This window comes from Guyanagaster necrorhizus, assembly GCF_019112545.1.
Source record: "Guyanagaster necrorhizus MCA 3950 unplaced genomic scaffold BT62scaffold_12, whole genome shotgun sequence".
In the NCBI taxonomy this organism is placed as follows: Eukaryota; Fungi; Basidiomycota; class Agaricomycetes; order Agaricales; family Physalacriaceae; genus Guyanagaster; species Guyanagaster necrorhizus.
The window spans coordinates 450,750-475,182 of NW_025064891.1; the positions used below are offsets into that span (position 1 = coordinate 450,750).

At 48.4% G+C, this 24,433-nt stretch overlaps 13 protein-coding genes across 13 annotated transcripts; 7 read left to right on the forward strand and 6 right to left on the reverse strand.

Annotated features, from left to right (window-relative positions):
- Positions 1-38: 38 nt before the first annotated feature.
- BT62DRAFT_931836 (uncharacterized protein) lies at positions 39-1,391 on the forward strand. The gene is made up of 3 exons (XM_043186219.1): positions 39-351; positions 408-1,001; positions 1,057-1,391. The coding sequence occupies exons 1-3, from the start codon at positions 70-72 to the stop codon at positions 1,081-1,083; spliced, it is 903 nt and encodes a 300-aa protein (XP_043039892.1). The 5' UTR covers positions 39-69; the 3' UTR covers positions 1,084-1,391.
- A 268-nt stretch (positions 1,392-1,659) lies between these two features.
- Positions 1,660-3,549, forward strand: BT62DRAFT_894291 (bleomycin hydrolase; the record flags this gene model as incomplete). The annotated part of the gene is made up of 7 exons (XM_043183169.1): positions 1,660-2,067; positions 2,131-2,646; positions 2,699-2,801; positions 2,857-2,900; positions 2,954-3,052; positions 3,108-3,307; positions 3,360-3,549. The coding sequence occupies 7 exons, from the start codon at positions 1,660-1,662 to the stop codon at positions 3,547-3,549; spliced, it is 1,560 nt and encodes a 519-aa protein (XP_043039893.1).
- A 208-nt stretch (positions 3,550-3,757) lies between these two features.
- On the forward strand, positions 3,758-5,300 carry BT62DRAFT_895075 (uncharacterized protein; the record flags this gene model as incomplete). Its single annotated transcript, XM_043183201.1, has 5 exons — positions 3,758-3,878; positions 3,926-4,091; positions 4,140-4,227; positions 4,283-4,669; positions 4,722-5,300. The coding sequence occupies 5 exons, from the start codon at positions 3,758-3,760 to the stop codon at positions 5,298-5,300; spliced, it is 1,341 nt and encodes a 446-aa protein (XP_043039894.1).
- BT62DRAFT_931838 (uncharacterized protein) lies at positions 4,936-6,079 on the reverse strand. The gene is made up of 3 exons (XM_043186220.1): positions 5,862-6,079; positions 5,543-5,811; positions 4,936-5,491 (listed from the first exon to the last, which is right to left on the reverse strand). The coding sequence occupies exons 1-3, from the start codon at positions 6,058-6,060 to the stop codon at positions 5,357-5,359; spliced, it is 603 nt and encodes a 200-aa protein (XP_043039895.1). The 5' UTR covers positions 6,061-6,079; the 3' UTR covers positions 4,936-5,356.
- Positions 6,080-6,088: 9 nt separating this feature from the next.
- On the reverse strand, positions 6,089-8,894 carry BT62DRAFT_931840 (TRP-domain-containing protein). The gene is made up of 5 exons (XM_043186221.1): positions 8,710-8,894; positions 8,499-8,659; positions 8,333-8,448; positions 7,267-8,283; positions 6,089-7,217 (listed from the first exon to the last, which is right to left on the reverse strand). The coding sequence occupies exons 2-5, from the start codon at positions 8,584-8,586 to the stop codon at positions 6,276-6,278; spliced, it is 2,163 nt and encodes a 720-aa protein (XP_043039896.1). The 5' UTR covers positions 8,587-8,659; positions 8,710-8,894; the 3' UTR covers positions 6,089-6,275.
- Positions 8,895-8,977: 83 nt separating this feature from the next.
- BT62DRAFT_894760 (OSCP-domain-containing protein) lies at positions 8,978-9,724 on the forward strand (the record flags this gene model as incomplete). Its single annotated transcript, XM_043183190.1, has 2 exons — positions 8,978-9,502; positions 9,554-9,724. The coding sequence occupies 2 exons, from the start codon at positions 8,978-8,980 to the stop codon at positions 9,722-9,724; spliced, it is 696 nt and encodes a 231-aa protein (XP_043039897.1).
- A 728-nt stretch (positions 9,725-10,452) lies between these two features.
- On the forward strand, positions 10,453-11,529 carry BT62DRAFT_116091 (uncharacterized protein). The gene is made up of 4 exons (XM_043179743.1): positions 10,453-10,518; positions 10,576-10,834; positions 10,883-11,227; positions 11,274-11,529. Exons 2-4 carry the CDS (start codon positions 10,679-10,681, stop codon positions 11,478-11,480), a joined length of 708 nt encoding a protein of 235 aa, XP_043039898.1. The 5' UTR covers positions 10,453-10,518; positions 10,576-10,678; the 3' UTR covers positions 11,481-11,529.
- Positions 11,530-11,596: 67 nt separating this feature from the next.
- On the forward strand, positions 11,597-13,879 carry BT62DRAFT_949246 (P-loop containing nucleoside triphosphate hydrolase protein). The gene is made up of 10 exons (XM_043188097.1): positions 11,597-11,666; positions 11,727-11,733; positions 11,780-12,178; positions 12,238-12,381; positions 12,428-12,479; positions 12,538-12,576; positions 12,628-12,692; positions 12,744-13,251; positions 13,313-13,560; positions 13,609-13,879. The coding sequence occupies exons 1-10, from the start codon at positions 11,651-11,653 to the stop codon at positions 13,763-13,765; spliced, it is 1,635 nt and encodes a 544-aa protein (XP_043039899.1). The 5' UTR covers positions 11,597-11,650; the 3' UTR covers positions 13,766-13,879.
- Positions 13,880-13,907: 28 nt separating this feature from the next.
- On the reverse strand, positions 13,908-14,826 carry BT62DRAFT_1005677 (uncharacterized protein; the record flags this gene model as incomplete). The annotated part of the gene is made up of 4 exons (XM_043177167.1): positions 13,908-13,947; positions 14,007-14,130; positions 14,178-14,435; positions 14,484-14,826. 4 exons carry the CDS (start codon positions 14,824-14,826, stop codon positions 13,908-13,910), a joined length of 765 nt encoding a protein of 254 aa, XP_043039900.1.
- A 174-nt stretch (positions 14,827-15,000) lies between these two features.
- Positions 15,001-16,133, reverse strand: BT62DRAFT_1005678 (peptidase C15, pyroglutamyl peptidase I-like protein; the record flags this gene model as incomplete). The annotated part of the gene is made up of 4 exons (XM_043177168.1): positions 15,001-15,228; positions 15,284-15,345; positions 15,399-16,005; positions 16,062-16,133. 4 exons carry the CDS (start codon positions 16,131-16,133, stop codon positions 15,001-15,003), a joined length of 969 nt encoding a protein of 322 aa, XP_043039901.1.
- A 153-nt stretch (positions 16,134-16,286) lies between these two features.
- BT62DRAFT_994032 (eukaryotic translation initiation factor 3 subunit 8) lies at positions 16,287-19,248 on the forward strand (the record flags this gene model as incomplete). The annotated part of the gene is made up of 7 exons (XM_043190447.1): positions 16,287-16,734; positions 16,785-17,020; positions 17,069-17,284; positions 17,334-17,846; positions 17,901-18,682; positions 18,730-19,133; positions 19,184-19,248. Exons 1-7 carry the CDS (start codon positions 16,332-16,334, stop codon positions 19,246-19,248), a joined length of 2,619 nt encoding a protein of 872 aa, XP_043039902.1. The 5' UTR covers positions 16,287-16,331.
- Positions 19,249-19,404: 156 nt separating this feature from the next.
- BT62DRAFT_1005680 (phosphatases II) lies at positions 19,405-21,423 on the reverse strand (the record flags this gene model as incomplete). The annotated part of the gene is made up of 6 exons (XM_043177169.1): positions 19,405-19,832; positions 19,888-19,961; positions 20,016-20,115; positions 20,168-20,835; positions 20,884-21,226; positions 21,294-21,423. The coding sequence occupies 6 exons, from the start codon at positions 21,421-21,423 to the stop codon at positions 19,405-19,407; spliced, it is 1,743 nt and encodes a 580-aa protein (XP_043039903.1).
- A 123-nt stretch (positions 21,424-21,546) lies between these two features.
- Positions 21,547-24,131, reverse strand: BT62DRAFT_1005681 (uncharacterized protein; the record flags this gene model as incomplete). The annotated part of the gene is made up of 7 exons (XM_043177170.1): positions 21,547-21,846; positions 21,893-22,320; positions 22,377-22,716; positions 22,770-23,137; positions 23,187-23,586; positions 23,642-24,039; positions 24,089-24,131. The coding sequence occupies 7 exons, from the start codon at positions 24,129-24,131 to the stop codon at positions 21,547-21,549; spliced, it is 2,277 nt and encodes a 758-aa protein (XP_043039904.1).
- Positions 24,132-24,433: the final 302 nt, after the last annotated feature.

The window sequence follows — 24,433 nt, forward strand, 5'->3', positions numbered from 1 at the left end:
TTTTCATATTGTTTGGCATGAGCGTGATTCCAGAACGGGCATTCCCTTCACTGCACAGTCAAGACGGCCATGGCCTCGGTTTCGTCAATGGAGACGGTCACTCCTCACGCACCGCCGTCCTTGCCTCCCTCGCCAACGGAAGAGGAGGACCTCACTCGTCTGCGACCTTGGGACGAGTCTTCTCGTGCAGACAAGCGACGAAAGGGCAAACAGCGAGCAGGAGACGTCGATAGTGACTACTCTGACGTCGTAGAGGACTCCGCAAGTTCTGACACGGACCAGCCAATGGCGTCTGGCTCGTCGTACCCGCCAATGCGTGAGGATGAATTCGAGACAAAACGTGTTGAGGAGGTCAGCAGCTCTCGCTAACTAAGAATGCTTGTTTCTCATCAATGACGCTCTCCTAGACCCTGCGGCGCTGGGAGGTTGCTGAACGACAACGACGGAAGGCTGCACGACAGGCAACGACACACGAGGCTCCCAGTAACCAGCCGCCTTCATCATTGGTCGATGGCGTCAGTCGGCGTGCCAGTTCATTGTGGACAGCGACTAAATCCAGCTCCAAATACCTTCGTCATCATCATTCTGTGCTTAAATCCCGAGATTCCATTGATTCCGTGCCGCTAGAAGCTCTTTCTCCTATTCCAGATTCTTTTCCGTCCAACAGCCGTGCTCCGTCCTCAGAAAATCCTTTTGAAACCCCTGCAGAGGCAGTGTCGCCGTTTACAGACTCGTACCAGATGCAGGAGCTTTCGGACGTGGACCAACAAACAGTCAATTCATCTGATATACGCCATCCACCCCCGAGTCCTCTTGATCTGCCTCCTCCACGTATCTCGCCGCTCGTTAATAAGCCCCCGCCTGCAACGAGGTCACCTCAAACAAACATGATTCCAAGTGAACGTCAAGGTAATGCTCAGAAAGACGTGCCTTCAGACGGACGGTGGTGGCATGAGTGGTTGTGTGGTTGCGGCGAGGATAGAGAGAGTTCCACGATCCAGGTGCGTATCTGTTTCCGACATGGAAACGTTTCTGAAATTCATTCCTTCGTCCCAGGGTGGAAGGACGAATCCGTTTGAGTAAATCGCAATACCTTTATATTACTTTCATCGTGTGGGACCCATGATTCACTGTATCAAATCGGACAGCATAATTCCATCACTTGTTACAACCTTACGAAACGTTTACTTGCTTCAAGTGAATGCATGGCATTTGGTGTCCAAGATCCGCCAAAATTCGGGCAGGATCTCTGCTAGCGATTCATACTCTAGTCTTTCCTCTAAATCCAAATCATGTAATGCTTCCAGGTTCGGCACGACTCCGCGAGTAGATTACTACAAGTACTCACAGCTTCCGCAGCCGTCGCACCCGTACTACAGGTCCTATGCCAGTGTAAGAACGAGCATCTACGGACCTGAAAAAGCATAATGCATACCAAAATCACCAGCAAAGAACGCTTCTTGCCATGAACTGATTTCAGGGATCGACATGATATTTCAAGTCAATGCTGAATATTTATTATTAATGGTTCCGGTAGTTGAAAAACGGATCAGATCATGCCGAGATTAGATCAGATCGTACCATGCGGGCCCTTATCTACACCGCTCACCAGTTCACCACCACTGGGCGACTAACGTACACGCCAACAATCCTGCAGCAATGGGAGCAGCGCCTTCGCTTCCACAGGAAACGAGGACCTACGACGAGAAGCAGTCTGTTCGCGGTGTAGCTGCCTCGTTTGCCTCCGTTTCTCTCCAAGATACTGCCTTATCGCCCAGTGGTTCGTTGTTGATGGACAATGTAGCGAAATGGGAGGGAAGTGTATCTGCAGATACCAAGACCCAACTTGCCCGTACCATTCTTTCTCATTCCGACATCCGTTCAGCACTCATTTCTCGCGACTCTGTCATTGCTGATACCTATATCTTTAACAATGAGATAGACTTCAAGACTGGACCTATCACCAATCAGAAGTCCAGTGGTCGATGCTGGTTATTTGCAACCACCAACGTCCTGCGTTACGAAGTGATGAAGAAACTCAAGTTGAAGGAATTCCAACTTTCTCAGGTGATATCATTTCTCTACAATATCCTTCCCGGCAAATTTTGACGCAGTATGTTATTAATACAGTCTTATCTCTTCTTCTGGGATAAACTCAACAAGGCCAACTATTATCTCGAACTATCCATCGAGCTTGCTGACCGCCCTCTTGATGATCGGCTTGTTTCCCACCTTGCTGGAGATTTAGTAAGCGACGGTGGTCAGTTCGATATGGCTGTCAACCTTCTACAGAATTACGGCGTTGTACCCCAAGCTCTTTATCCCGAATCAACTCATTCTTCTCTTTCTTCGCCACTCAATGCCCTTCTGAAGACGAAATTACGCGAACACGCGCTCATTCTCCGTGCTCTCTCGAGCGATTTGAAAGCTCAAGCTTTTTCACCGGCCGCCATCCAGGCGACCCTCCGCGCTGAAAAGGAAAAGTTAATGAAAGAAATCTATACTATCATGACTGCCACTCTTGGTGTGCCTCCCATGCCAGATAAGCTGTTTGTCTGGGAATATTATGATACAGATAGTAAGGCCGGAAGATGGGAAGGCACACCACTTGAGTTCCTGGAACAGAACGCGTCTAAGCCATATCCTGTAGGTCACGCTCTTCCTATTTGCATACCGAATTGAAAGCTTGGTTTCACAGGCTAAAGAATTCTTTTCGCTGATCAACGATCCCCGCAATGAATACTCTAAATTGTATACTGTGGACAAGCTCGGTAACATTTGGGGCGGTCGGCCAGTGCTTTGTCAGTATTTTTACGTCCTCTTTCAACTATCTCCTTGCTTCATTTTCGACTCCAGACATCAATACGGAAATTGAGAATATGAAGAACACTGTGGTGAAGGTATCAATTTATCGCTGGGAAGTCAACAGCGAATTCTAACGAAATGGGGACAGATGATCAAAGCAGGTTTGCCGGTCTTCTTCGGGTGTGACGTAGGGAAATTCTCAGATAGAGATGCGGGTGTAATGGATCCCGACCTCTTCAAGTACGAGGTATGCGGATACGACCCTCTAACTCGTTACCCTAGTCACTCAGTGACATACGTAGACCGCATTTGACATCACACTTGGCCTTACAAAGGCCCAGCGTTTGCAAGTGAATGAGTCGTCTATGACCCATGCGATGGTTATCACGGCGGTCCATTTAGACCAGGACGGTAAACCTGTCAGGTACAAAGTGGAGAATTCCTGGGGCGAGACTGCTGGAAATAAAGGCTATTACCTGATGACTGATAAGTGGTTCGAAGAGTATGTTACGTTCATACTACGAGCAATTTCATCTCTTACTGTCATCTTGCAGATTTGTGTACCAAGTTGTCGTTCCCAAATCTCTCGCTTCCAAGGAGCTTGTGAAGATTGTTGAGACGGGAAATGCAATCGTATTGCCTCCTTGGGACCCTATGGTGAGTTCAGCGCTGCGTCACCACTATTGTGCTCATAACAACTCATCAGGGATCTTTGGCGTAAAGTATGGTATGGTAGTGAATTGATGTAAACGACGGAATGATTTATGCAGACTGATCCGATTGTCGTCGCGCAGTAACTGGCCGCGATCAGCGTGAGACTGCACCGGTTGCTCTGGAGAGATGGTAATCATAAGTACGTCCAAGATGTGCCTCGACATGCGGCCTATCCTGACCGCCAACCTGAATTCAACGCCCATTCGTCTCTCCTTCATCCATTACTCTTTCTTTCTTGATGTCCGCCTCGCAGACTGGTGCTGGATTTCGAATTCGAGGTCCTTCATTTTTTGGATGGATTCCAATCGTTTGGGCAGCTCTCAAGCTCAAAGAGGCCCATGAATGTGAGCCCAAGTCGTGTCCCTTCTTGTGATAAACATCGACCATTGTGAAATAGACAATAAAGTTGCTAGCGATGAGGAGGGTGCTGCTGTTGCTGCTGCAGACCACCTTCCGTCGTATACAGATGACGACAACGAAGAAGCAGTTAGTCTACTCAACACTGAAGATGCCGCAACCCGCAGAATGAAGCACAAACGACCTAAAGCGTGTTGCATGTGCTGTGGTTTGAAGTGGGTCCTTTCTTTGAGCCAAATTCAGAAAACGTAATCGTTTCCCAGTTGCTCGCTGTTCTGGAAGGCACTCGGAATTGTCTTCACAGGCTTTGGGCTATTTTACACCATCCAGTTGATCAAATGGGCTGTTGCTGTTGGTGAACATGTCTTTTTTTACAAGATCACACACACTAATCCACCACTCCTAGCCTGCTCCTACCGGTCTTGAAAACATGCCAGCATACAGCAGTTCCCTTGGATGTCTTACTGCTCCATATGTCTTCGAAGGCGGCAAAACCACAGTCCAGGTTCCAGTCGGCGACAAGTTTGAACATTCCATCGACATTCATGGCGGTGCTGTCGGAACAATTGTACTCGCTGAAGGTACCGCAGACTCGGCTGACGTTTCTTATCAAGTTACTATGAGAACCGACAATGAGTCGTTGCTCAAACACGTGTCCCTTGCGTATCCTACCGAGCAGATGAAGAACAGTCGTCTCTTAGTCTCTACGCCGCGGCTGGAGGAATCATCTTGCATGCGTTTTGATATCATTATGCACATCCCTCCCAACTTGAAGAAATTGCATGTGGCCTCGGTAAGCTTTACGCATTGTTAAAATCGAAATTTTTGTTCAACGTCAAGTATAGCACACTTTGACTCACGTCCAATTCGACCCGGATTCTCAAGTCGACCTGGATAGCGTCTTCGTTACTTTGTATGCCACGAAGCGTAACAACCTGATTTTACCTCATGAACGTTTCTTGGCGGATGCATTGATACTTGAAGTTTATCGCGGATGGATCGTCGGTGACGCTGCTGTCGTCAATAGGACCTCTATTGTGACGCAACGAGGCGATGGCGTCGCAAATGTTAGGGTTCATCCAGTCTCGTCAACTTTCCCCGCATCGTTCGACACTGTGACCGGGGCTGGTCGCACAGATGTATCTTATATCGAAAGCCCTTCATCTTCTCACAGGCCCATTCGTAGCGACCACACTTCGTCGATGAACGGAGATATCTATCTGAGCTATCGTGACGCCAGATTTTCCGGTTTGGTTGCGCTCCATTCCGGTTCGTACAGTGCTACAGGTTTACAGTCTGCAACAGAGCTACCTGGTTCTCGTGATGGAAAATCCGGAAAAGCCTGGACCCACTATGTCGGGGATCAGGATGGCGGGGATGAGATTTTGGTGAATTCTCGAGGGTGGACAGGCCTTTATTTCTGAGTTATTTTGCATGAGAATATATAGAGGGAATACCGATTAAATAATCATTACTACTGCTATGATTCAGGGTCGACTGAAGATGACAATCGAGAATCCTCTTGCGGGGGACTTGGTCTAGAATACAAAGTACGAGCCTCCTGCAGTTTTGTTCGCCGCACAAGGACTGCTTGGGCAACGATGATAATAACAGTCTGAGGTCTGGTGTAAATGCAAAGACAGACAAACTGGGCATTTCTACTTACTGCGATGAGACCAACAATTATCAGACGGTCCTTCCAGCGGTCGTCAACCGCGCCACCCTCGTATAATTCACTATGGCGCCGAACGTGCATTGCCCTCCGTGCTGCAGTAGTCGCCTGTTGGCCTCCGCTAACGGCATCAAGCCTAGACGTCGTCTTTCCACGGAGAACGTTGTAAGCGTCTGTTATGGATTGGAATCGAGCATGCGCCAATTCGGAGGACACGGACAAATCTACCGTGTCAGGATGGTACAGACGGACAAGTTCATAGTCTAGCGGCTGTCGTTCAGTTTGCTGCAAGTCAGGAAACAGCAACGCGTACATCTTGCTTTGACATCCTCTGGTGATGCAGAACGCGGCAGGTGAAATATTTGGTGCGGCGTCGGATTCGAATTTTGAGGGAAAGGATAGGAATTAGGTTTCGTAGCCAGTGAACGTCTCGATGTTTCGTGGAAAGACAAGAGACGACGAGCCAGGACTAACTGCGTCGCTCGGAAGCAGCTGTACATGGACATGGACATAGCCGTTCAGTTACAAGTGTCAACTCCGCCACAATTCCTTTCATGAAGTGTTCTTGGAATCCCATTAGTGATACAGATGATATCTACACGATGATTAGACTCCTAGAGAGCTGCAAGTAAATGAGTGACTATATACCAAGGTCCCTAGGGGCCCGAAATGCGATATTCTATGAAAAATAATGTGCACGAGAAAGTAAATCTATGTGCGTAATGGATCATGTATGTTGATGACGAGTTGCATCTTGCGTATGATAAGGACTACTGAGCGAAGGGTGGGAGAGATGAGAATCTGCCGGAGAGCTTAATGGCGTAAATGACCATCTCCGTGGTAGAAGGTTTCCAAAATTTGTAGAAGCAGAGTCGCGCTTGTTCACGTTTTGTTCGCCCTCCGCTGAAGGAGGCGTCAACGGCGTATGCGGCTCGTTAATTTCGGGATCTAATGGGATGTTTTGTTCTGGCGTTGCGTTTTTGGGACGAAGGAGGTCAGGGAATGATGACCCACGGTCATCTTTTTCCACCATTGCGTCGTTGGCAGATCCCTCATGCTGCGAAGTGTCCTGCTTCGTCCATAGCTGCTGGATACCGCAGTGTAAGACAAAATTAATAACCACCACGATGACTGCCACAGAATATATGACAGCCATAACGATGCCTATGGCCACTCTTGGAATCGCGTCGACAGCGAGGCGCTCAACGAATGCAATCATTAGGCCAGTGCAAACCAAGCGCACGATAGCCAGGTACGACGCGAGTACGTCTGCGCCTCGAGTCCTGTGCGGACGAAGGACAAAAACACTCGTCATGACGCCGACTTCTACGGTCAAAAATAGGATTATTTGTGCCAAGCCGCTCGCTTTAGCAAATACGATGAAGATCGCTTTCAGATAAACACAAGCCAGCGATATTAGGAAGAAAAAGTAGCGGGCAGTGCGGTACTGCGCATAGAGCGGACCGTGGGATGAAATGATTGCAGGACGGGAATAGAGGGCGTACGCCTTGGACTGGTGCGCAGTACGCATGACGATGAAGGCGGAATATCCCGTGCCACATGCTACGGCAAGGAACGCAATGACAGATAAGAGAATCGATAGCCACGAATCTTTGAGGGTCCACTGATAAAAAGCAAAAACAACGATGGGATAAAGAAATAAAAGACCCTAGGAAGCTGTGTCAGACCTGCGCTCCTAACAAGAACGACATACATACCAGTCGCAATGACCAAACTCTGACGAGTGATGAGTACAAAGCCTTGAGTTCAACCCGTCGTTCCGCCCTTCCTAAACGGAAACGATGCATTGCCAGCAAGCCAACATATCCGAGACCAAAAACTGCTAATGCGATGGCGGTAAGTATGAGAGCGGCGAAAAACACTGTCATGAAAGCGTTGGCCGTGGCAATGTGTATCGAGTTGGTATATATAGGGACGCCAGCGTCTAGGACGTTTGAAGACGATGATGTTACGGTCGCAACACCTTCTGTAGAAAGAATCTTTATTTGTTCAAAAATGCCTGAGGATGATCTGCGGCCTAGATTAAGGGGGGAAAAGCCTGAAGACGCGGTGTTGGTACTGATGAGGCTTTGATCATTGTATGGGCTCAGCTTGCGATTAACGAAAGCTATGGCAGATCCGGAGGTCGAGTTTGCCATCCTGCCTCCGGTGATGTATCGCATATGATCTATGGTGTTTTGTTCCGAGGATGAAGGCACTAGGCCGATGGCCCATGCAAAGTTGAGTGCGAATGCTCGGTAAACAGAAGGGTAGTTGAGGTCCAGAAGGGCACTTGATGCAATCGTCTGGTATAAATAAAGCAGATCCAGAAACCGACAGGGTGCCAGGGCTGTGGGCGAGAGTGACTGCCAGACCGCCGATATCAAGGCGGCAATGGCAACACCCGCTGTACTCCATGTAACTGCAGGCTGGTGTGTTGACCACCCATTTGACAGAGTGGCTTGCACGCAAGCTTTAAGATCGCCTGTTCCTACTTCTAACAGGGATAGCTGAGCATACCCCTCAAGGTCGGGTACTTTGAAAGCTATCCCCGGTATTTTGTCGGCCACGTTTAGTGATGAAGGCAGTGACAGGGTGTCAGATCCTACGAAGTTGTACTGTGGCAGGGGACAAAGGGCACCACCGAGGATGTCGCAAAGATCGATGGTGACATTGACAGGAGTTAGGCCATAGACATTAAGTAGCAGATTCGCTGTAACATTAACGTTCTCTTCCTGGGGAGAGGATGAGAGCTTCTGGATCGCAGAACATACACATACTTACGACACTGGATGCTGAGATGTTGAAGAAAACTGATTCGTTCTTGTTGAAATACACCATGTCGAATTGCTGGACCAGCAAAGTCTCTGGAGGGTCGCAATAGGTCACGGAAGAGGTGACTGTGAAATAGTCAGGAGAACGGGAAGTAAAATATGCCTGGAGCACGCACACAAAATCTCGTCTCGTGCATATGAAACAGAGGCTGTCAATAGGGTCGTTAGAGCGATAGCTCGCAACCAGGCGAGACCAGGCGACATGGATAGCAGACGATAGAAAGGAAAATAAGGAGAAAGGACGGTAAAAATAAGGAGAGAAGGGAGAGGGCAGGACCTGATTTCAGTCAAGGTTAGTCACGGGCTGCAGCCATTGTTCCCACTTACGGAAAAACTATTGTCTTGAATGCGGTTGTCGTCGTCGGTTACTGTTGCCAACGATTATCGATATCGAGGTGGAACAAAACGAGGAAAAGTCTGTATCCCTTTTTCCTAAATATGACTGTCAGTAGTACAGAACGAAGCGGGCTCCACGCTGGCTGCAGTGGCGTACTGCTGATAATTGTCACAGCGATATTTCCATCACGCAGTCACACTATAGTCACACAGTCGGGACTAACCGGTAGGACGCACCACCACCACCACCACCATCACCATGTTACTTTCGTCTGCTGCTCGTGCAGTCAAGTCTGCTCCTGCATTTGGCCGTCGCTCAGCATCTGCGATATCTACTAAATATGCTAGCGCTGCATTTGGTGCCGCCCTGGCAAAATCTTCCCAAACACTCACCAAAGTCGAGGCCGACCTTGCTAGCGTGTCCAAACTCATAAATGGCGACGCCGAAGTCAGGGAATTTGTTTACAACCCTACTCTTTCAGCCAAGCATCGTGCAGCGTCCCTAACTGCTGTTTTTTCCTCTTTGGATGCCGGCGCAAAGAAGGATCCTACCTCCGAAATCACCAAGAATTTGTTGGCCGTTTTGTCGGAGAACGGAAGGTTGGGAGAATTGGAGGCAGTGATTGAGAGCTTCAATGCATTAGCCGCAGAGCACAGGGGAGAACTCACCGTCATTGTCACTTCTGCCGCCCCTCTTCCGAGAGATATTTTGACGCGACTCGAGACGACATTGAAGCAATCGCAGGCCGCTCAAAAGGCTCAGGTTCTCAAGATCACCAATAAGGTATGTTGTCAATATAACAACCGTTATTTTTTTCTTGACACCTTGTCGTAGGTTAATCCTACTGTGCTGGGCGGTATCGTAGTCGATTTTGGTGACAAGACCATCGATTTGAGTGTCCAATCCCGAGTCACCAAGCTTAACAGCGTTCTTCAACGCAAGTATTCTTCTTCATACATATTTGCTGGTCGTACTGATGGTTTATCACCTTCAGAATCGGTATAATTTGTCCTGTCGTACTGATAGAAATGCATAAGATCGCAACGAGTCATTTACTGAAGGCGTGATATCCGCTAGTTCCATAAGGATAGTTCTTCACGGCATTTCAAAACTCTTTCCAAGCCCTCCTTCGTACTCCTAGAGTGCGCTTTGATTCTGGAAACCTTGGGGCCGTTTCGAGACCATCAAGTAGTCTTAGCACCGGGCAACGACCGTGTCATTATGCTTTTATTCTAAGTGAAGTATTTTCTATTTGTAGCAACGCTCTGTAAAATTTCTCTCTCTGATGTATCTTAGCTGATCCGTCCGTTAATTTAGTTGCATCTTCATTGCGGTGAAATCGAGGAATGTGCGTTGATTGCATCTCCGGTTGCTCAGTAGGAATCAATGAGGTGTTCTGGCCTTCACTCGACGGGCTTTTGGTGTTGGTTATGCTAGCGACGCTTCGTTTCTATATTGGTCTTTTAAGTTACGCAAGTATATCCTTCGACAACTGCTCTTAGGTGATCCTGACATGGTGAGTCAATCGTGTCCCTTGTAGGGTTTTACTCTGCCTTGATTAAGGTATCCGATCGTAGCTTCTCTCGAAAGAATATCTACCTTACTTCGAAGTACGTGTGGGTACCTCACAGACACACCGCGGCGATTCACTTGCCTTCTTTTTTTTCGAGTCGTTCATGGTTGATGACCTAGACGTTACGAGTCTGGAGTTGATTTACGACGCCACTTTCCCTCCGGGACAGACTCTCTGGCGTGTGGTCTTCGAGATTCAGTTTGCGATTGTGAATTTCAAGAAGAAAGTTTGTATTCTACCGGCATTCTTATGTAGATTCTCAAGCTAACTGTTTTATTATCAGTATCGTGTGTTTCCACAAGAAGATTGGCAAGATCCGCGTGGTGGTCCGGCCAGACGTTATAAAGCAGATGTAATGAACAGTGCTGCATCCAGCAGTCTCTGCAATGTCTTGCGCCAAGATTCCATTCATATTTCTAGCAACGCTAGGACTACAAATCACAGTAACGCCCCCGCATCCCCCTCCCAGTAGCAGCGAAAAAGCACCGTCAACAGGCCTGGAGTTTATCGTACAACAACGGCTTGGCCCCTTGCTAGTAAAGGCGAGTTCTGCTACCTTCCACAATATCCTTAATAACAACGACATGAAGATAATTTGTTGGCTAGGAGCAATCGCCGAGACGACAGTAATTGTCACTCGCTCAGTCCCCGAAAATGATCTGTCTCGCAGCGTACTTTCAGCCTTGGTTATCACCGGAAGCGCTGACCAGATACGCATAACGCCGCACTTCTTGCTGGGCATTTTCCTAACCACTCTTGGGGGATACATTCGGTACCGCTGTTACAAGGAACTGGGAAGACTCTTTACATTTGAGATGAGCATCAGGGAAGGCCACGAATTGATTCGTACGGGTCCGTACGCTATAGTCCGGCACCCGGGCTACTCTGGCGTAATATGTGCGATCCTGGGTATCGTACTATGGCACGCTTCATCCGTGAGTCCTTCTTGTGCAGCTTCTCATAATGACTAACCATATGTAGGGCTCCTGGACACGAACCTGTGGAGCTCTAGAAATAACGTCCTGTCGACTCTTGGCCCTCACTTTTCTCACTCTGGTCACGATCATAGTTGTGGGGCTCTTGAGACGTATGCCGAAGGAGGATGAAGCGCTGAAGAAGGAATTCCCAGAAGAGTGGGCTGATTGGGCTGAAAAGGTTCCTTGTAGATTGCTACCTGGCGTGTACTAATAATTTATCATCCGCGGAAGTAGATGAGTTTAAACACTGTTCACCTTTGTAAATATATATTTTTTATCAAATCGTGGAGTGACGTTGATCACCTGAGAACCCTGAGAACGCGTTGGGCTGCAGCTGCCACCTGCCTCTTGAAGCTCTGCCACGTACATCCCCCGGTCGGAATGAAAGAAGAGTCCGGTTAGTTGAATCCTTTTCGTACAATCTGAGTCTTGATTTACCTTTCGGCTTTCCTTATAGTAACGTGGTACGCACTCGACGCGTGTCTTTTTTACTTAACTCACAATATCAAGTCCTATATGCTCTCGACGCGTCTTGGAACGTGACATCAACGCCCATATAGATGATGGATGTCCAGATCCACCGTCTTCCTCACAGGGGCACCACTCCCAGGAGCTGGCACCTATTTTCACGATGAAGAAAAAAATAAAGGCTGATAATACTACTTCTGGAACACCTCGCAACAATAAACGCTCTGTGGCTGAAGCCCAGTCATCACCCACTCCTGTAGCATCTAAGCGCACGAAAATCTCGTCCTCTCTTCGGAGTGTGGCCCCATTGGCCGAGAGAATGCGCCCTGCGAATCTGGAAGAGTTTATAGGACACTCTCATTTAACCTCACCTGATTCATTATTCATGAGCGGCGTAGCCAATGGTTCCCTTGGCAGTATGATATTTTGGGGTCCTCCAGGGTGCGTTCATCTATCCTTCCAAACGTACTGCTAAACCTCCTCATGACTTCCGCTCAAAGCTGCGGTAAAACGACGCTGGCCAGACTTTTTGCGAGACGGACGAGATCAGTCTTCAAAGAACTAAGTGCAACTGTTGTGGGGATCAGTGAGGTCCGCGCCGTTTTCGAGGAAGCTAAGAATACACTATCCTTGACCGGAAGGTTGTTCGATGAAAATTTCCCTATTGAACCTTGCTAATCTTTTGACCAGGAGGACGATCTTATTTTTGGATGAGGTTCATAGATTCAACAAGGCGCAACAGGTGAGTTTAAACATCTTTTTCAGACAAATACAGTTGATATTGTCTGGCCCTGGGCCAGGACATCTTCTTGCCGTTTGTCGAGCAGGGACAGATCCAGGTTCGTTCTGGATTGTCCATACTATACTTCTTATTAATTCGACTGACTTAGCTCATTGGCGCCACGACCGAGAATCCGTCATTCAAATTGACAGGTGCCCTACTTTCCCGTTGTCGGTAAGTAATGTATCCATTTGTTCCGTACATGGATATTATCTCGTATTTCAGGGTGTTCGTGCTTGAACGATTGACAGATGACGACATTCAGAAAATCATATCCCAAGCTATTGAAAAGATATCACCTAAAGTTGCTGGTGCAGACCCCCGGCAGATATCGTCTACTCAATGTTTATCCCAACCATCACATTCGGACGCCCTGTCTTTCCCTCAGATAACAGACAAAGTCATAGCTTCTATGGTCTCTATGTCCACAGGGGATGCCAGAACGGCCTTGTCGCTCTTGGAACTTGTCGTCAATACACCATCCAAAACTGAATCAGACATCATAGCATCTATAAAACAGTCTGTGTCTACATCGTATGATCGTACAGGCGATAGTCGATATGATATGATCTCTGCGCTTCACAAGTGTGTGCGAGGAGGTCAAGGGAGCGCTGCCATGTACTGGATGGCGAGAATGCTTACTGCAGGTGAGGACCCGCTGTATATTGCCAGGAGGATGGTTGTTTGTGCCAGTGAGGATATCGGCCTAGCAGATAACCATGCTCTACCCCTTGTAAGCACCTTCAATTCGTACTCAAGCAATTACCCATTTATACTCGTTACTTCCTTTAAAGGCGATGGCTACTCTTCAGGCATGTCAGACTATTGGAATGCCAGAATGTCGCATCAACTTGGCTCATCTCGTGGCATACCTCTCCGAGGCACCGAAGTCCACCCGAGCGTACGAGGCCTACAAATGTGCTGAGGCCGCGGCTAAGCTGGATATGACTATACCGGTCCCGATGCAGATTCGTAATGCCCCCACGGAACTTTTGAAAGAGATAGGATGTTCTAAAGATTATCATTACAATCCTGACTACGCGTGCGTCTACAGCCGATACTTCTGTTCAAATTTTGAAACATTTTGTAGCCATCCTGTGCACAACAATTATATGCCAATCCAATTTGAAGGTGAGGAGTTTCTGAAGAAGGTTGATGATAGGTCAGGTAAGATATGGGACGAAGCTGCATTGCGGGAGTGGGAACTGTTAGATAATCACGGTCGTGATTGGGAGGGTAGATCGTGAAACGGCTGAGGATATTATGTCTTATAATAAGTTTTGTTTTCATTGTCGGAGGCGATTATACAGCTATTGCTTTTGAGTAAAAAGACATGCACAATCATTTATTTGATTTATGGTGATCTTTGTTTTAGACACCAGTGTGCTTTCATTGACGCCTCGAGGATCTGATGTGTTCTGCCACGACGCTGGAGAAAGATGAGAGTCGATTAGATGTTTCGTGGTCAAGAAGGGGAGATTGACCAACCTTTCGCCACTCCAAAGCGCCAAAACACCGACGGATACCGCTGACACGACTCGCCTATCCCATGTAGGTTTATCCCAGTTAATGTATGAGAAGTATCCGATAGCACCCAAGATACCGGCGTTAACTGCAGCATATCAGAGCTGAATTCACTCCTAAATTTTGATAACGAACCTATACCAAGAATCCCTCCAAGCACGCCGGGACGAAGAATTTGCTCGCGAAGGAACCGGTTGATGAGGCTGCCTTCTTTGGCACGACGAGCTTCCTCTTGTCCCCTTGGAGTTTGACTATATTTTTTGACGACGAATCCTTCCACGGATAGAAGAGCGACGGTTGCAGCCACAGCCGCGGATATGACCTTTGTGTCTCGACGCAGATGAGGTTGGGTGTAAAATGTGCGAGCTGCGCCGGCAAATATACCGATATTAGCTGGGCGAAATCATCAACCACTGATGAAGGCTTTTAAGTCTTGCATACCTACACCAACGATCCCGCCAGCGATACCTGGACGAAGGAGATAGTCCTTTGCAACGTCCCACAGGTAATATCCTTCTTCCTCGACTTTACGAAGATGTCCACTGGAACTCTCCTTGTTAGGCGACGAATACGAGTCTGGAGGAGGCACATTGGCGGAAGCTGCCGTGACAAGATTGGATTTGAAGTCAGAGGGTACGAGATTTACTTTCAGAGTGTTGTCCACGACAGGATTGGCTGAAGGGGTGATAGTGTTGAGCAGACCTGTGTCCGGCAGGGGATCCGGGTGATTATCGTCGACAGCACGTTTGGCGGCGGAGGCATACGAAGAATTATTGGAAGACATTGTAGTGATTCTGGGAAGAGGGTCAGTCGCAATGACATCATGATATCCTCCAATGACGTCGCTATCGTCATCCAGGCCAAAAATATTTAATTAAATAATACGTGCTGGAATATGACATATTAGTTACAACAACACTTACAGGTGGTAACAGTTGGTAACAAAACCTACTTCCTATCACGAATCCGAGCTGCCATCCTCGCATACCCATACAATGATTTGCTTGATAGCGTCCGTCACTTCTTCCGTGCTGCAGGGCTGATTCACCGGTGGACAGTGCATGAACAGCACTCGAGTACGATTGGACTTGTCGTAAGGCTTCCTGTTGCGTTGCGCCTCCGCTAATGAACCGTAATAGATGAAATCGCAGAGGAAGTGACCTGCGTCCATTGACGAATATACTTGCTGTAGCCACTCGCATCGTCAGGGACGGTCAGTGGTAAGCAGCAAATTCGCGTACCTCGATTCCTGCCACCTTCATGTCTTGCACCAGGCGCGTAACGTCGATATCAGTCAGGAGCTCTGTAGATCGAAGAAGGCTCAGTCTCTAAAAGAACTGAGAGCTGTTATCTTACCCTCCGTAAAGCGCTCGTAACCATGTCCATATCCTCTGTGAACGCGTGAAGTAAAACTGTCAGGCGGCCCAGTTTCCGGTGGTATATCACTTGAAGGCAGTCGTGGTTGTCCTTCTGGGATCGCTACAACACCCGCGGCCGTGGCCGCGCCATTCACTTCCTCTGACTTCTTGGTGTTGGATGTAGGAGCATAGTTCCCCGACGCGTCCTTCATGTGATAGCCAGTCTTGTGCGCTAGCTTCTCCATCCGTAATGGTCCACGTCCGGCAGCCCCAATGTGAAAGATAAAGTCGTATCCACGTTCTGGCGGAAGGGGAAACAGAGGATTGCCCTGTACTTGTTCGGGGAGAACAGGTGGCCGTGCATGCAGTCCTGGAATAATCTTCATGATCGTCTCATATTCAACTGGTATCTCCAACGTCGAAATTTGGATTGCAGCAGGCGGTGAACGTTTGGGGTCTTCGTTCAGGATCGCTGGGCCATCTGCGGCTGGACTGGCATGGGGATCAGCAACGATCGGTTCATGATGGGGGTCAAGGGTGATAAGCGTATTTTGCAGGGGTCGGACGGCGAGCCAGGATGGATTTTCTTTATATTGTCCAAATGGCTGAGCGAAGCGTGAGACGGCCTTCATTAGCATCAATAAATGAACATGTCACATACACCAAATCCTGTAAGGAGGACATTGTATATTCCACCATTCTTTGCAGGACGGGTATCGGGGTGAGAGGGCATATTTTAGCTTAAATCTGAGCTTGGAGGTAAAAGGCAGAGGCTGGCCTGACTCTGTCTGCTGTTATCGGGTCATTGACAAGAAAGTATGACACCGACGACGGCCTCGCTTTGTCTCTGTTGTGCTAAACCCTTACCAACTCTAATTTTCGTTACCCACTTTTTTCCTTTCGGCACCGTACCCATACGCAACATACCACAATGTCTCGTTTCTTCAGGCAGGCTGGTGACTCCGACTCCGACTCTGAGGAATCCGACGATGAGTCCATGTCCAGCGGTGACGATGCTCCAGCCCAAAGACCGGCGGTCTCTGCTGCAAAGCCAGCAATGTCTCGTTTCTTGCGTACCGCTGGATCAGATTCGAGTTCGAGTGATTCAGACGAGTCTGAAGACTCAGATAGTGACAGCGATGACGATGCACGACCTGTGAAGAGAACTGGACTGCCTCTTCGAAGTGACTCGGAAGATGAAGATTCAGAAGAGGACACGAAAGCAGGTGTAAGAATCATGAGCGCCCAGGAAAGGCGTCTTGCGGAGATGGAGTTGACGGGCAAAGCTATCGACAATGCCTTGAAAATCAATGACTGGGTTGCAATTTCCAACGGTGCGTACTGATATCTCTATATTAGCCTCCGTATTAATGCCCCTCGCCAGAGTTCGACAAGCTCGTGCGTATGATCCAACGCCAGCATAACGTTTCCGAACCAGTCCCTCCGTTCTACATCAAAGCTCTCATTAGCTTAGAGTCCTCTCTCAATGCCGCTATTGCCAAAGAAAAGGAATCAAAGAAAAAGATGAATGCTACAAACGCCAAAGCCCTTACCGCCATGAAGCAAAAAGTAAAGAAGAGTGTGAAAGAATATGAGCAGGATATCTCTAAATACAATACTGTAAGTGATACGCTTCGTGTCCGTTTCGTGTTGCTGACATTTGAGAAGGATCCGGAAACATTTGAACGGGACTATGCGGCTTTGACAACTCGTGAAGCACCTCCAGTTTCAGGAACCGCGCGGTCGACATCTAGGAGTGTGGACGCCGACGGCGAGGTCATTGATGACTTTACGACTGTGGGGAAGGGCGGCAAAAGCATGCAATTCACATCAGAAAGCATCTTCAAGAACCTTCAAGCCGTACAGGAAGCCCGTGGTAAAAAGGTCATATTTTTGTTTTACGCGTATAAACATGATCTGAGCTGTATACCAGAATACGGACCGAGCTGAGCAAATCCGAATTCTCGAAAAGCTCCTCGAAGTGGCTGCTACGACCTACCAGCGACTCCGTGTTCTTCTTGCCCTCATTTCGTCGCGCTTCGATTACAATTCTTCAGTATCTACGCATATGCCTGTCGAGCTGTGGCTGTCTGCTCAGCGAGAAGTCGACCAGCTACTTTCCGTTGTTGCTTCGAATTCTGCATATTCGGTTCAGGAGATAACTGGGGATTACGATGAAATGGTAGAACGGTCTCCTTCTACTGAAAAGGACGGCGTTGTGCGGATACGTGGCAGTATCATCAGTTTCGTTGATAGACTCGACGATGAGTTTACAAAGAGTCTGCAAAACATCGATCCGCACGGTCCGGAATATGTTGATCGACTGAAAGACGAGAAGGTCTTGTATTACACGATCTGCCGGGCGGAAGCTTTCTATGAGAAGACAGATCAAGAAGAACCGCTTGGACGGGTCATTATGAGACGACTCGAGCATATCTACTCCAAGGTCCGTGTCGAGATTTTTCAACTTAACTTTATGATTGAGTAAACAAAATCTTAGCCTGACCCTGTCGTTCAAGCGCTTGAAGCAAGCGTCGACACCTCTGACATAAAACCGAAAATGAACCTGTCGCAAGGCGCGACCTCTCTTCTGATCCACCAACTATGCGTTTATCTGTATGGTGCCGGAAACTCGCTTCTTCGGACGCGTGCTATGCTAAGTCACATCTATCATCATGCCTTGCATAACGATTTCCACACCGCTCGGGACATGCTACTCATGTCGCACCTTCAAGAATCCATCCACTCTGCCGACGTTGCCACGCAGATTTTGTATAATCGTACTGTAGTGCAACTTGGTCTGTGCGCATTCAGATGTGGTCTTATTAAAGAGGCCCAGTCGACACTGCAAGACATATTCACGACTCAGAGGGTCAAAGAACTTCTGGCGCAGGGCGTTCATCAACAACGTTTCCAGGTCCTCACGCCCGAGCAAGAGAAGGCAGAGAAGCAACGACAGCTCCCCTTCCACATGCACATCAACACAGAGCTGCTAGAAGCTGCCTTCCTCGTGTCTAGCATGCTGGTGGAAATACCTTTGCTTGCTAGTATCGATTCTGAGGAGCTCAAGCGGAAAGCCATCTCTAAGCCATTCCGACGCCTGCTTGATTTTGCAGACAGGCAGGTGTTCACCGGACCTCCTGAAAGCACCAGGGATCATATTATGCAAGCCAGCAAAGCTCTCCAGGATGGCGAATGGGAGCGGTGCAGAGATCTGATCCAGAGCATCAAGATCTGGAGTTTGATGCCCGAATCTGCAGCTGTGAAGGAAATGTTGGCGAAGTAAGTTACTTCTTGGCATAGTCGTCTACACGCTTATCATATTACAGGCGAATACAGGAACAAGGCTTACGCACCTTCTTGTTCACGTATTCAGCTTATTACACCACACTTTCACTTTCACTGCTTGCTAGAACATTCTCTTTGCCCCTTCGTACAGTCACCTCTATTGTCTCCAAGATGATATGGACGGAGGAGCTTTCCGCCTCCTTGGATCAGTCGGGCGGAGTTGTCGTTTTGCATCGGGTGGAGGTGTCTCGCGCCCAGCAATTGGCGTTGGTCATCACTGATAAAGTCAACGCTATGGTGGAGCAAAACGAAAAGACTCTCGATGTCAAGATGGGTGGTAGTGGGGGATGGAGCGATCGTGCCGATGGTACTAAAGGCGAAAAGCGTGGAGAGCAAACTCAAGAACGACGCGGTCGTGGTGAGCGTACACGAGGTGGTGCTCGAGGTCAGTATCATCCAAAAGCACCCAATTCAATATGTCTGACGGATACACAGGTACTACACGCGGTCGTGGGGGTCGATTTGCACAAGGCCTTGGAAACCGAATGCAGAGTGGTTAGTTTGAGATATGTATGCTGTTACTTCATACATTTCTGCTATTCATCTGAGATGTTTGGTTCGAAACAACGCTCTGTTCATATGCAGAGATTGGAAAAAGAGAACAATACAGAAACAAACAAGACAACATATAATAAGTGCGAATACATAACTGTCCTTTATACTGATTCCCTAAGGTATTCCACGAAGTCCACTAAAAACTTGACTTGCTCGTAGGTTTCCACCGCTTTAACGCTCCTCCGTCTTCGAACGATGCATATCGCTGTCTCAACCATCTCAAGGGTATCACACCTGACCGGGAATATGTAGCTGTTTAACCCGTGATAAGAATCACCGGAAAGCCAAGAGGGGACCATAGAATGGAATGAAGACCGATTCGCATCCGTGAACCAGCCGCATAAGCCTAGTCTGATCATCCAACAGCATGCTACGACACCTGCACGACCGACGCCACCTCGACAGTGTACAAGAACGGGGATGCCGCGAAGTGTATATGTATGGATCAATACGGTGAGGTGCTCGTTCAATGACGAAGCGGATAGCGAAGGGGCCAAACCTTCCGGTGTAGGTAACCTTCCGACAACCCCTGTGAATGGGCAGTTCATGAGCAGTTTACGAAACCTACCTTAGGACATCGATACCAATCTGCCGTGTGAGACGCTCATAGTCAGGCCAACGGGCGCCTAAAAACTCCAGTTCGCTATCGTCCAGACAACTGAAGAATATGCGTGCTTAGTGAAACTACTTAGTCGCGTCACTGACAACCTACCAGACGATGCAGCCTACGCCCAGCTCCTTCATCCTCAGCAGGTCCGTCTCTAAATTGCGGCACACCCCAGAACGGCCGCGAACAGGTCCTTGTAGCCGGACTGTACATGAAATCAATAATGTTTAAGTTACTGTGTAGGTGATTTGACGCACCTTTTTTACCGGGGCAAGATGACAACAGTAGATTACCGAGAGTGAAGGGAGACACAACGGGAGGTAATACCGAGCTACCATTTGCAAGGAGATCAGGAGTCGATCGACACTCCCTCTCTCCTTGCTCTGAGACAGAAAGTGTGCGCCGGAGAGTTTGATGAGATCTTTTAGACGACATGGGCAAGGAAGAAGTAGAAAGTCTTAATGATAGCGATAGAGATACTGAAGAATGATTTGAGTTTAAAGTGGCGCTTGTCGACTGGGATATATCCGAAAACTTGTCAAACCGCAGAAAGGAAGATAGGCTCGCATCAGCGGTGGGAGGAGTAGTGGGTATGGAAGTACTGAAGCCGGAGTTTATTGCAGCTTGCAAGGCTTGGGACATATGGGAGCGGGTTCGGACGTGAGACGTTGGTTGATCAAGTACTTTTGAGGGCGTGTGGGCGGGAGGATCGGGGGGAATAGACGGTCCGTCCTCCGATTGGCAGCCCGAGAACACAAGACGGTCCAGTGAGAAAGATGAAGTGATTTCGCAGATGGTGGACCTCATTCTGCACGATCTTGAGTGCTCTGGAATAGCATGGCAGATACAGGTGGGAGGACATGCTGTGAGCAAAAGATGCGAAGATATGAGTGCTAAGAATTCTAGAGGTATTATTGAAGATATGCTATAAAATGTGAATGATCGGGTGAGTAGATATTGGCTGGAAACGCACTTGATTGGATGCGTCATAGAAGTCTTGATTATATGCTGCTGGATAGAAATCTCAGAAGGAGCAGCGGGTGCAATGCAAGGAACGTCCAGTGGTTCTTCCATGGCGGCCGATAGTTCCTGCACCAATTGCGACTCTGATAGTTTGCAATTGGAGACGCTTTTGGTGCCCTGAAATTCGCCGTACCACCACGGGTTCTTTTGGTTGCATTCCTTTTGATGAAGGCGCAATTCGCGGTACACGTCCGGGGTATGTATGCACAACGGGACATATCGAGTCGAGCAGCCTCTGGGCCCAAATTTTATACGGCTGTAATCGCTAGCATGGTGCTGAGATGCTAGTCGAGCTAGCTGGCAACAAGTCGAAGCAAATTTCTGTCAATGCTAGCGGTAACTTGAGAAGCTGATACGAACTGACCACCTGAATAGTATCTTCTACAAACCGAGGAACGGTAGGAACATCAGTCGGCATACAATGAAGCCTCTCTATGCCTTCAACAAGCTGGTGAGGGTAGGGAAAGGCAGCGGATTCGACGAGAGTCATTGGTGGAAGGAACAAAGTCAAGTCCAGGACGAGGGCCCGCTGTTAATTCACTCCTTACGTAACAAGGTCTAGGTCACACCAGAATTCCCTTTGCGATATTGTACACTTCTCGTACAGTTACGGCTATCCATTTGCAATACAGCGCCATTGAAACTTGGCTTTCACGTCATAGTCCTCTTTTTTCCCTTCCACTGCGTGCTGTAAGTGGCCTGGAATTCGCGCTCCTTTCACCTCTTCCAAATCCTTGTCCTTGCGAGGGAGGTATCCCGGAAGTGTTCGCATTTCTCCTGCTACCCCTCCCTCTTGCCCTGTTGCCCTTGTTGACGGGGATTCCTTCCCTAGCGCAGGAATCTTGGCTTGATGAGGTGGTCGCACTTCGGTGTCGTCCCTTTCCCGATGCAACGGGGCCAGGCGCTTCAGGAACTACAAAGCATCCTTCCTGAAGGCCTTGATCCGACGAAAAAGACACATCAGAATGCGGTGGCGTTAGTGGCGAAAACATCTGAACAGGGAATCCATCTGATAATTTCGGAGTTAATGGAGTTAGGTCGCTGTTCGACGACGACGTGGAAATGGATGAGGCCCGTATTTTCTTCGGTCTTCCTCTGTTTCGTCCAGATCTACCATCGGCACCGTCACAAGCGCTAGCATCCATGTTGTTAACTTGACGCTCCTTCGCCAAAAGTTCGGCTTTCTCTCCGGTCCATTCCTGACCTCTTCTGACGGTCTCTATCCAACGCATGTTGCTCATCTCGAATTCCTGCTCTCGAGTCATCATGGCCCATACAGAATCTGAAATCTTTGGAGGCCGATATTCGACAGAGACATTCATGCTGATCTTTGACTTCACCGCCCGTTTCACGATCCACGAGCCTCGTCCAAACTTTCCGTACCACTCTTGATAGAAAGTAGACGTTAGTGATTCACGTATAAAAAAATGTATTCTGGAATACCTAGAGTTTCGAGTTTTGGACATTTTCGCACAAAGCGCTTTATGTCGCGTAGCAGCGGCATCGAAGGATCACTTAAATCGGCTTTCGCCAGACATGTCTGATTCTGCATTTGATCAAAGTCCAATAGTTGGGGCAAGACGGCCTTCGACTTGAGAACAGGCGAATCCGTAGGGGTGGGAAGAGAAGGCGGACCATGAGGCGGCAAGGGCACCGGTGGCTTACCAGGTGCATGTACGTGATTCACAGAAACACGTAGCTGATTCAGGTTTGAAAGATTAGCAAAGATCGAGGTCAAGGTAAGAAGTTTAGAAAAAGGGGCGTCCAAACAGAATTGCACAGACTGTTCACCTAAATTGCGGATGTCAGAATTTCATCAAGACATGTTGCGCATACCTCCAGCCTGGGGCAACCGTCGAGAATCATTTTGATGTCGGTGATAGAAAACATCCAGAAATCACATTGTAGGATTGTAAATGATTTAGCCTCTCGAAATAGCCGTTGCATAGCGGCCGGTAAGGGTTGCAGCGAGACGGTATCGTCGACGGTAGGGTCATACATGGGAACATCGTTGTATATGCGCGGAGGCGCTTCTGTTCGTGTCACAGACATTTCGCTGAGCCCGGCAGTTGGCAGATATTCCAAGGACATGAGATGATCCGTGGTCCAAGAATGAGAAGGTCCGCTTTCAGAGATTGTTATGTGAAGTCGACGCAACTTAGGAAAGCCCGTCGGCTTCGACCACAGAGCACGGCTTAAGCGACCTGTCACAGTGTAAAACTTTGGAAGAGTACGACTCATCAGGCTTGTCACCTTGTATTTGGTCAAGCAAGAGGTCCTCCAACGCATCACATCCCTCTAGTATCGCGATGATACCTTTATCAGTCAACTTTGTACCACTTGTACTGAGCCGTAGTCTACGAAGCTTTCGGCCGTTCGCCGCTATTGCTTCGCATAATGGGTCGTCAAGCCATACGAAGTCAACACTGAGATCTTCCAGTGTGGAATGCTCGCCGAGATCTTGAAGAAGAGAAGTGAATGTACGTGTCCCTGTCTGAGATAGCCATGACAGGCGGAGCGTTGTGATAGGAAGATCAGCCAGAAGAGGTAGGGAAGGCGCGTCCCATTTGATCAGATTCTTGCGCTGTGGTAAGGGTAATGCCGGCGGATCGTAAGAGAAAGAACGTAAGCGAGGATTGCAACCAACAAGGATCTAAGCACCGAGTTTGACAAAAGTCGACAAAATCTACTCAATAATAGTAACGCACCTCACACAAGCCGTCGGGGGGTTGAAGGCAACCTTCCCAGCATAATGCTTCGAGATTGGAATACAACTTCAAAAGGGTTTCCAGGCAGGTGGTACTCAAAGGAGTGCATGTCGAGGAGGAGCTTTCATCCTTGGGTAGCGTGACAATATTGGCCGTTCTCATCAGTGCATCTGAATCTCGGACAATGAGCTTCTTCACATGTTTCGCGTAACGTCTCGGGTTCGCGATGACGGCTGCAGAGCTGGTATTCACTGATGGTAGCAAAGTCTGTTCATCGTCCTGAACAATTAGAGTATGAAACAGTACGCGAGCAGCCGACTCATGGATACGCTTTCCTAACGACGAGAGAAACGCGATGCGTGCAGATGGTACGAGTTCAAGTATTCGAAGGATGATGGCTGAACAAAGGCTCGTGAGTATGAAGACGCACGATAATGATATGCGCACTTTCGAGGCAGCTCTCTGAGAGGATATCGAATGGCGGAGTCATTTTGTCCTGTTCAGATGAGATCATAGTCAGGGAAGAACAGAGAAGGCTCCCTGGGAATCGTAGGTTTCACCACAAATAGTATATCCACTGGCAGTACCTTCAGAGGCCGAGCGACGCTGGTAGAGCTGCCGTTGGATTCAGTGTTCAGCGTCCAGTAAAGAAAGCAAATTGATGAGGGTAAGAGAGAAAGATGCGACCTCGATGTACGAAGCGAAACTAGACAGGCAGTAGTTCGGTCATGACCGCTGATGTCATCGAAGCACTGTCCGCTCTCAGCCAAAAAGGGTATTCATAAATATAAT

Excerpts from the sequence above, each read along its gene's own strand:
- BT62DRAFT_931836 (XM_043186219.1), top strand. The coding sequence starts at position 70 with ATGGCCTCGGTTTCGTCAATGGAGACGGTCACTCCTCACGCACCGCCG. Across the intron at positions 352-407 it reads AGACAAAACGTGTTGAGGAG|ACCCTGCGGCGCTGGGAGGT; the intron begins GTCAGCAGCTCT and ends ACGCTCTCCTAG. Across the intron at positions 1,002-1,056 it reads GAGAGAGTTCCACGATCCAG|GGTGGAAGGACGAATCCGTT; the intron begins GTGCGTATCTGT and ends CCTTCGTCCCAG.
- BT62DRAFT_931838 (XM_043186220.1), bottom strand. The coding sequence starts at position 6,060 with ATGTCCATGTCCATGTACAGCTGCTTCCGAGCGACGCAGTTAGTCCTG. Across the intron at positions 5,812-5,861 it reads AGAGGATGTCAAAGCAAGAT|ACTATGAACTTGTCCGTCTG; the intron begins GTACGCGTTGCT and ends GACAGCCGCTAG. Across the intron at positions 5,492-5,542 it reads TAATTGTTGGTCTCATCGCA|ACTGTTATTATCATCGTTGC; the intron begins GTAAGTAGAAAT and ends ACCAGACCTCAG.
- BT62DRAFT_931840 (XM_043186221.1), bottom strand. The coding sequence starts at position 8,586 with ATGTCGCCTGGTCTCGCCTGGTTGCGAGCTATCGCTCTAACGACCCTA. Across the intron at positions 8,449-8,498 it reads TGCACGAGACGAGATTTTGT|TCACCTCTTCCGTGACCTAT; the intron begins GTGCGTGCTCCA and ends ACTATTTCACAG. Across the intron at positions 7,218-7,266 it reads GAGTTTGGTCATTGCGACTG|GGTCTTTTATTTCTTTATCC; the intron begins GTATGTATGTCG and ends ACAGCTTCCTAG.
- BT62DRAFT_116091 (XM_043179743.1), top strand. The coding sequence starts at position 10,679 with ATGTCTTGCGCCAAGATTCCATTCATATTTCTAGCAACGCTAGGACTA. Across the intron at positions 10,835-10,882 it reads TTGGCCCCTTGCTAGTAAAG|ATAATTTGTTGGCTAGGAGC; the intron begins GCGAGTTCTGCT and ends AACGACATGAAG. Across the intron at positions 11,228-11,273 it reads TACTATGGCACGCTTCATCC|GGCTCCTGGACACGAACCTG; the intron begins GTGAGTCCTTCT and ends AACCATATGTAG.
- BT62DRAFT_949246 (XM_043188097.1), top strand. Across the intron at positions 12,382-12,427 it reads CTATCCTTGACCGGAAGGTT|GAGGACGATCTTATTTTTGG; the intron begins GTTCGATGAAAA and ends TCTTTTGACCAG. Across the intron at positions 12,693-12,743 it reads GCCCTACTTTCCCGTTGTCG|GGTGTTCGTGCTTGAACGAT; the intron begins GTAAGTAATGTA and ends CTCGTATTTCAG.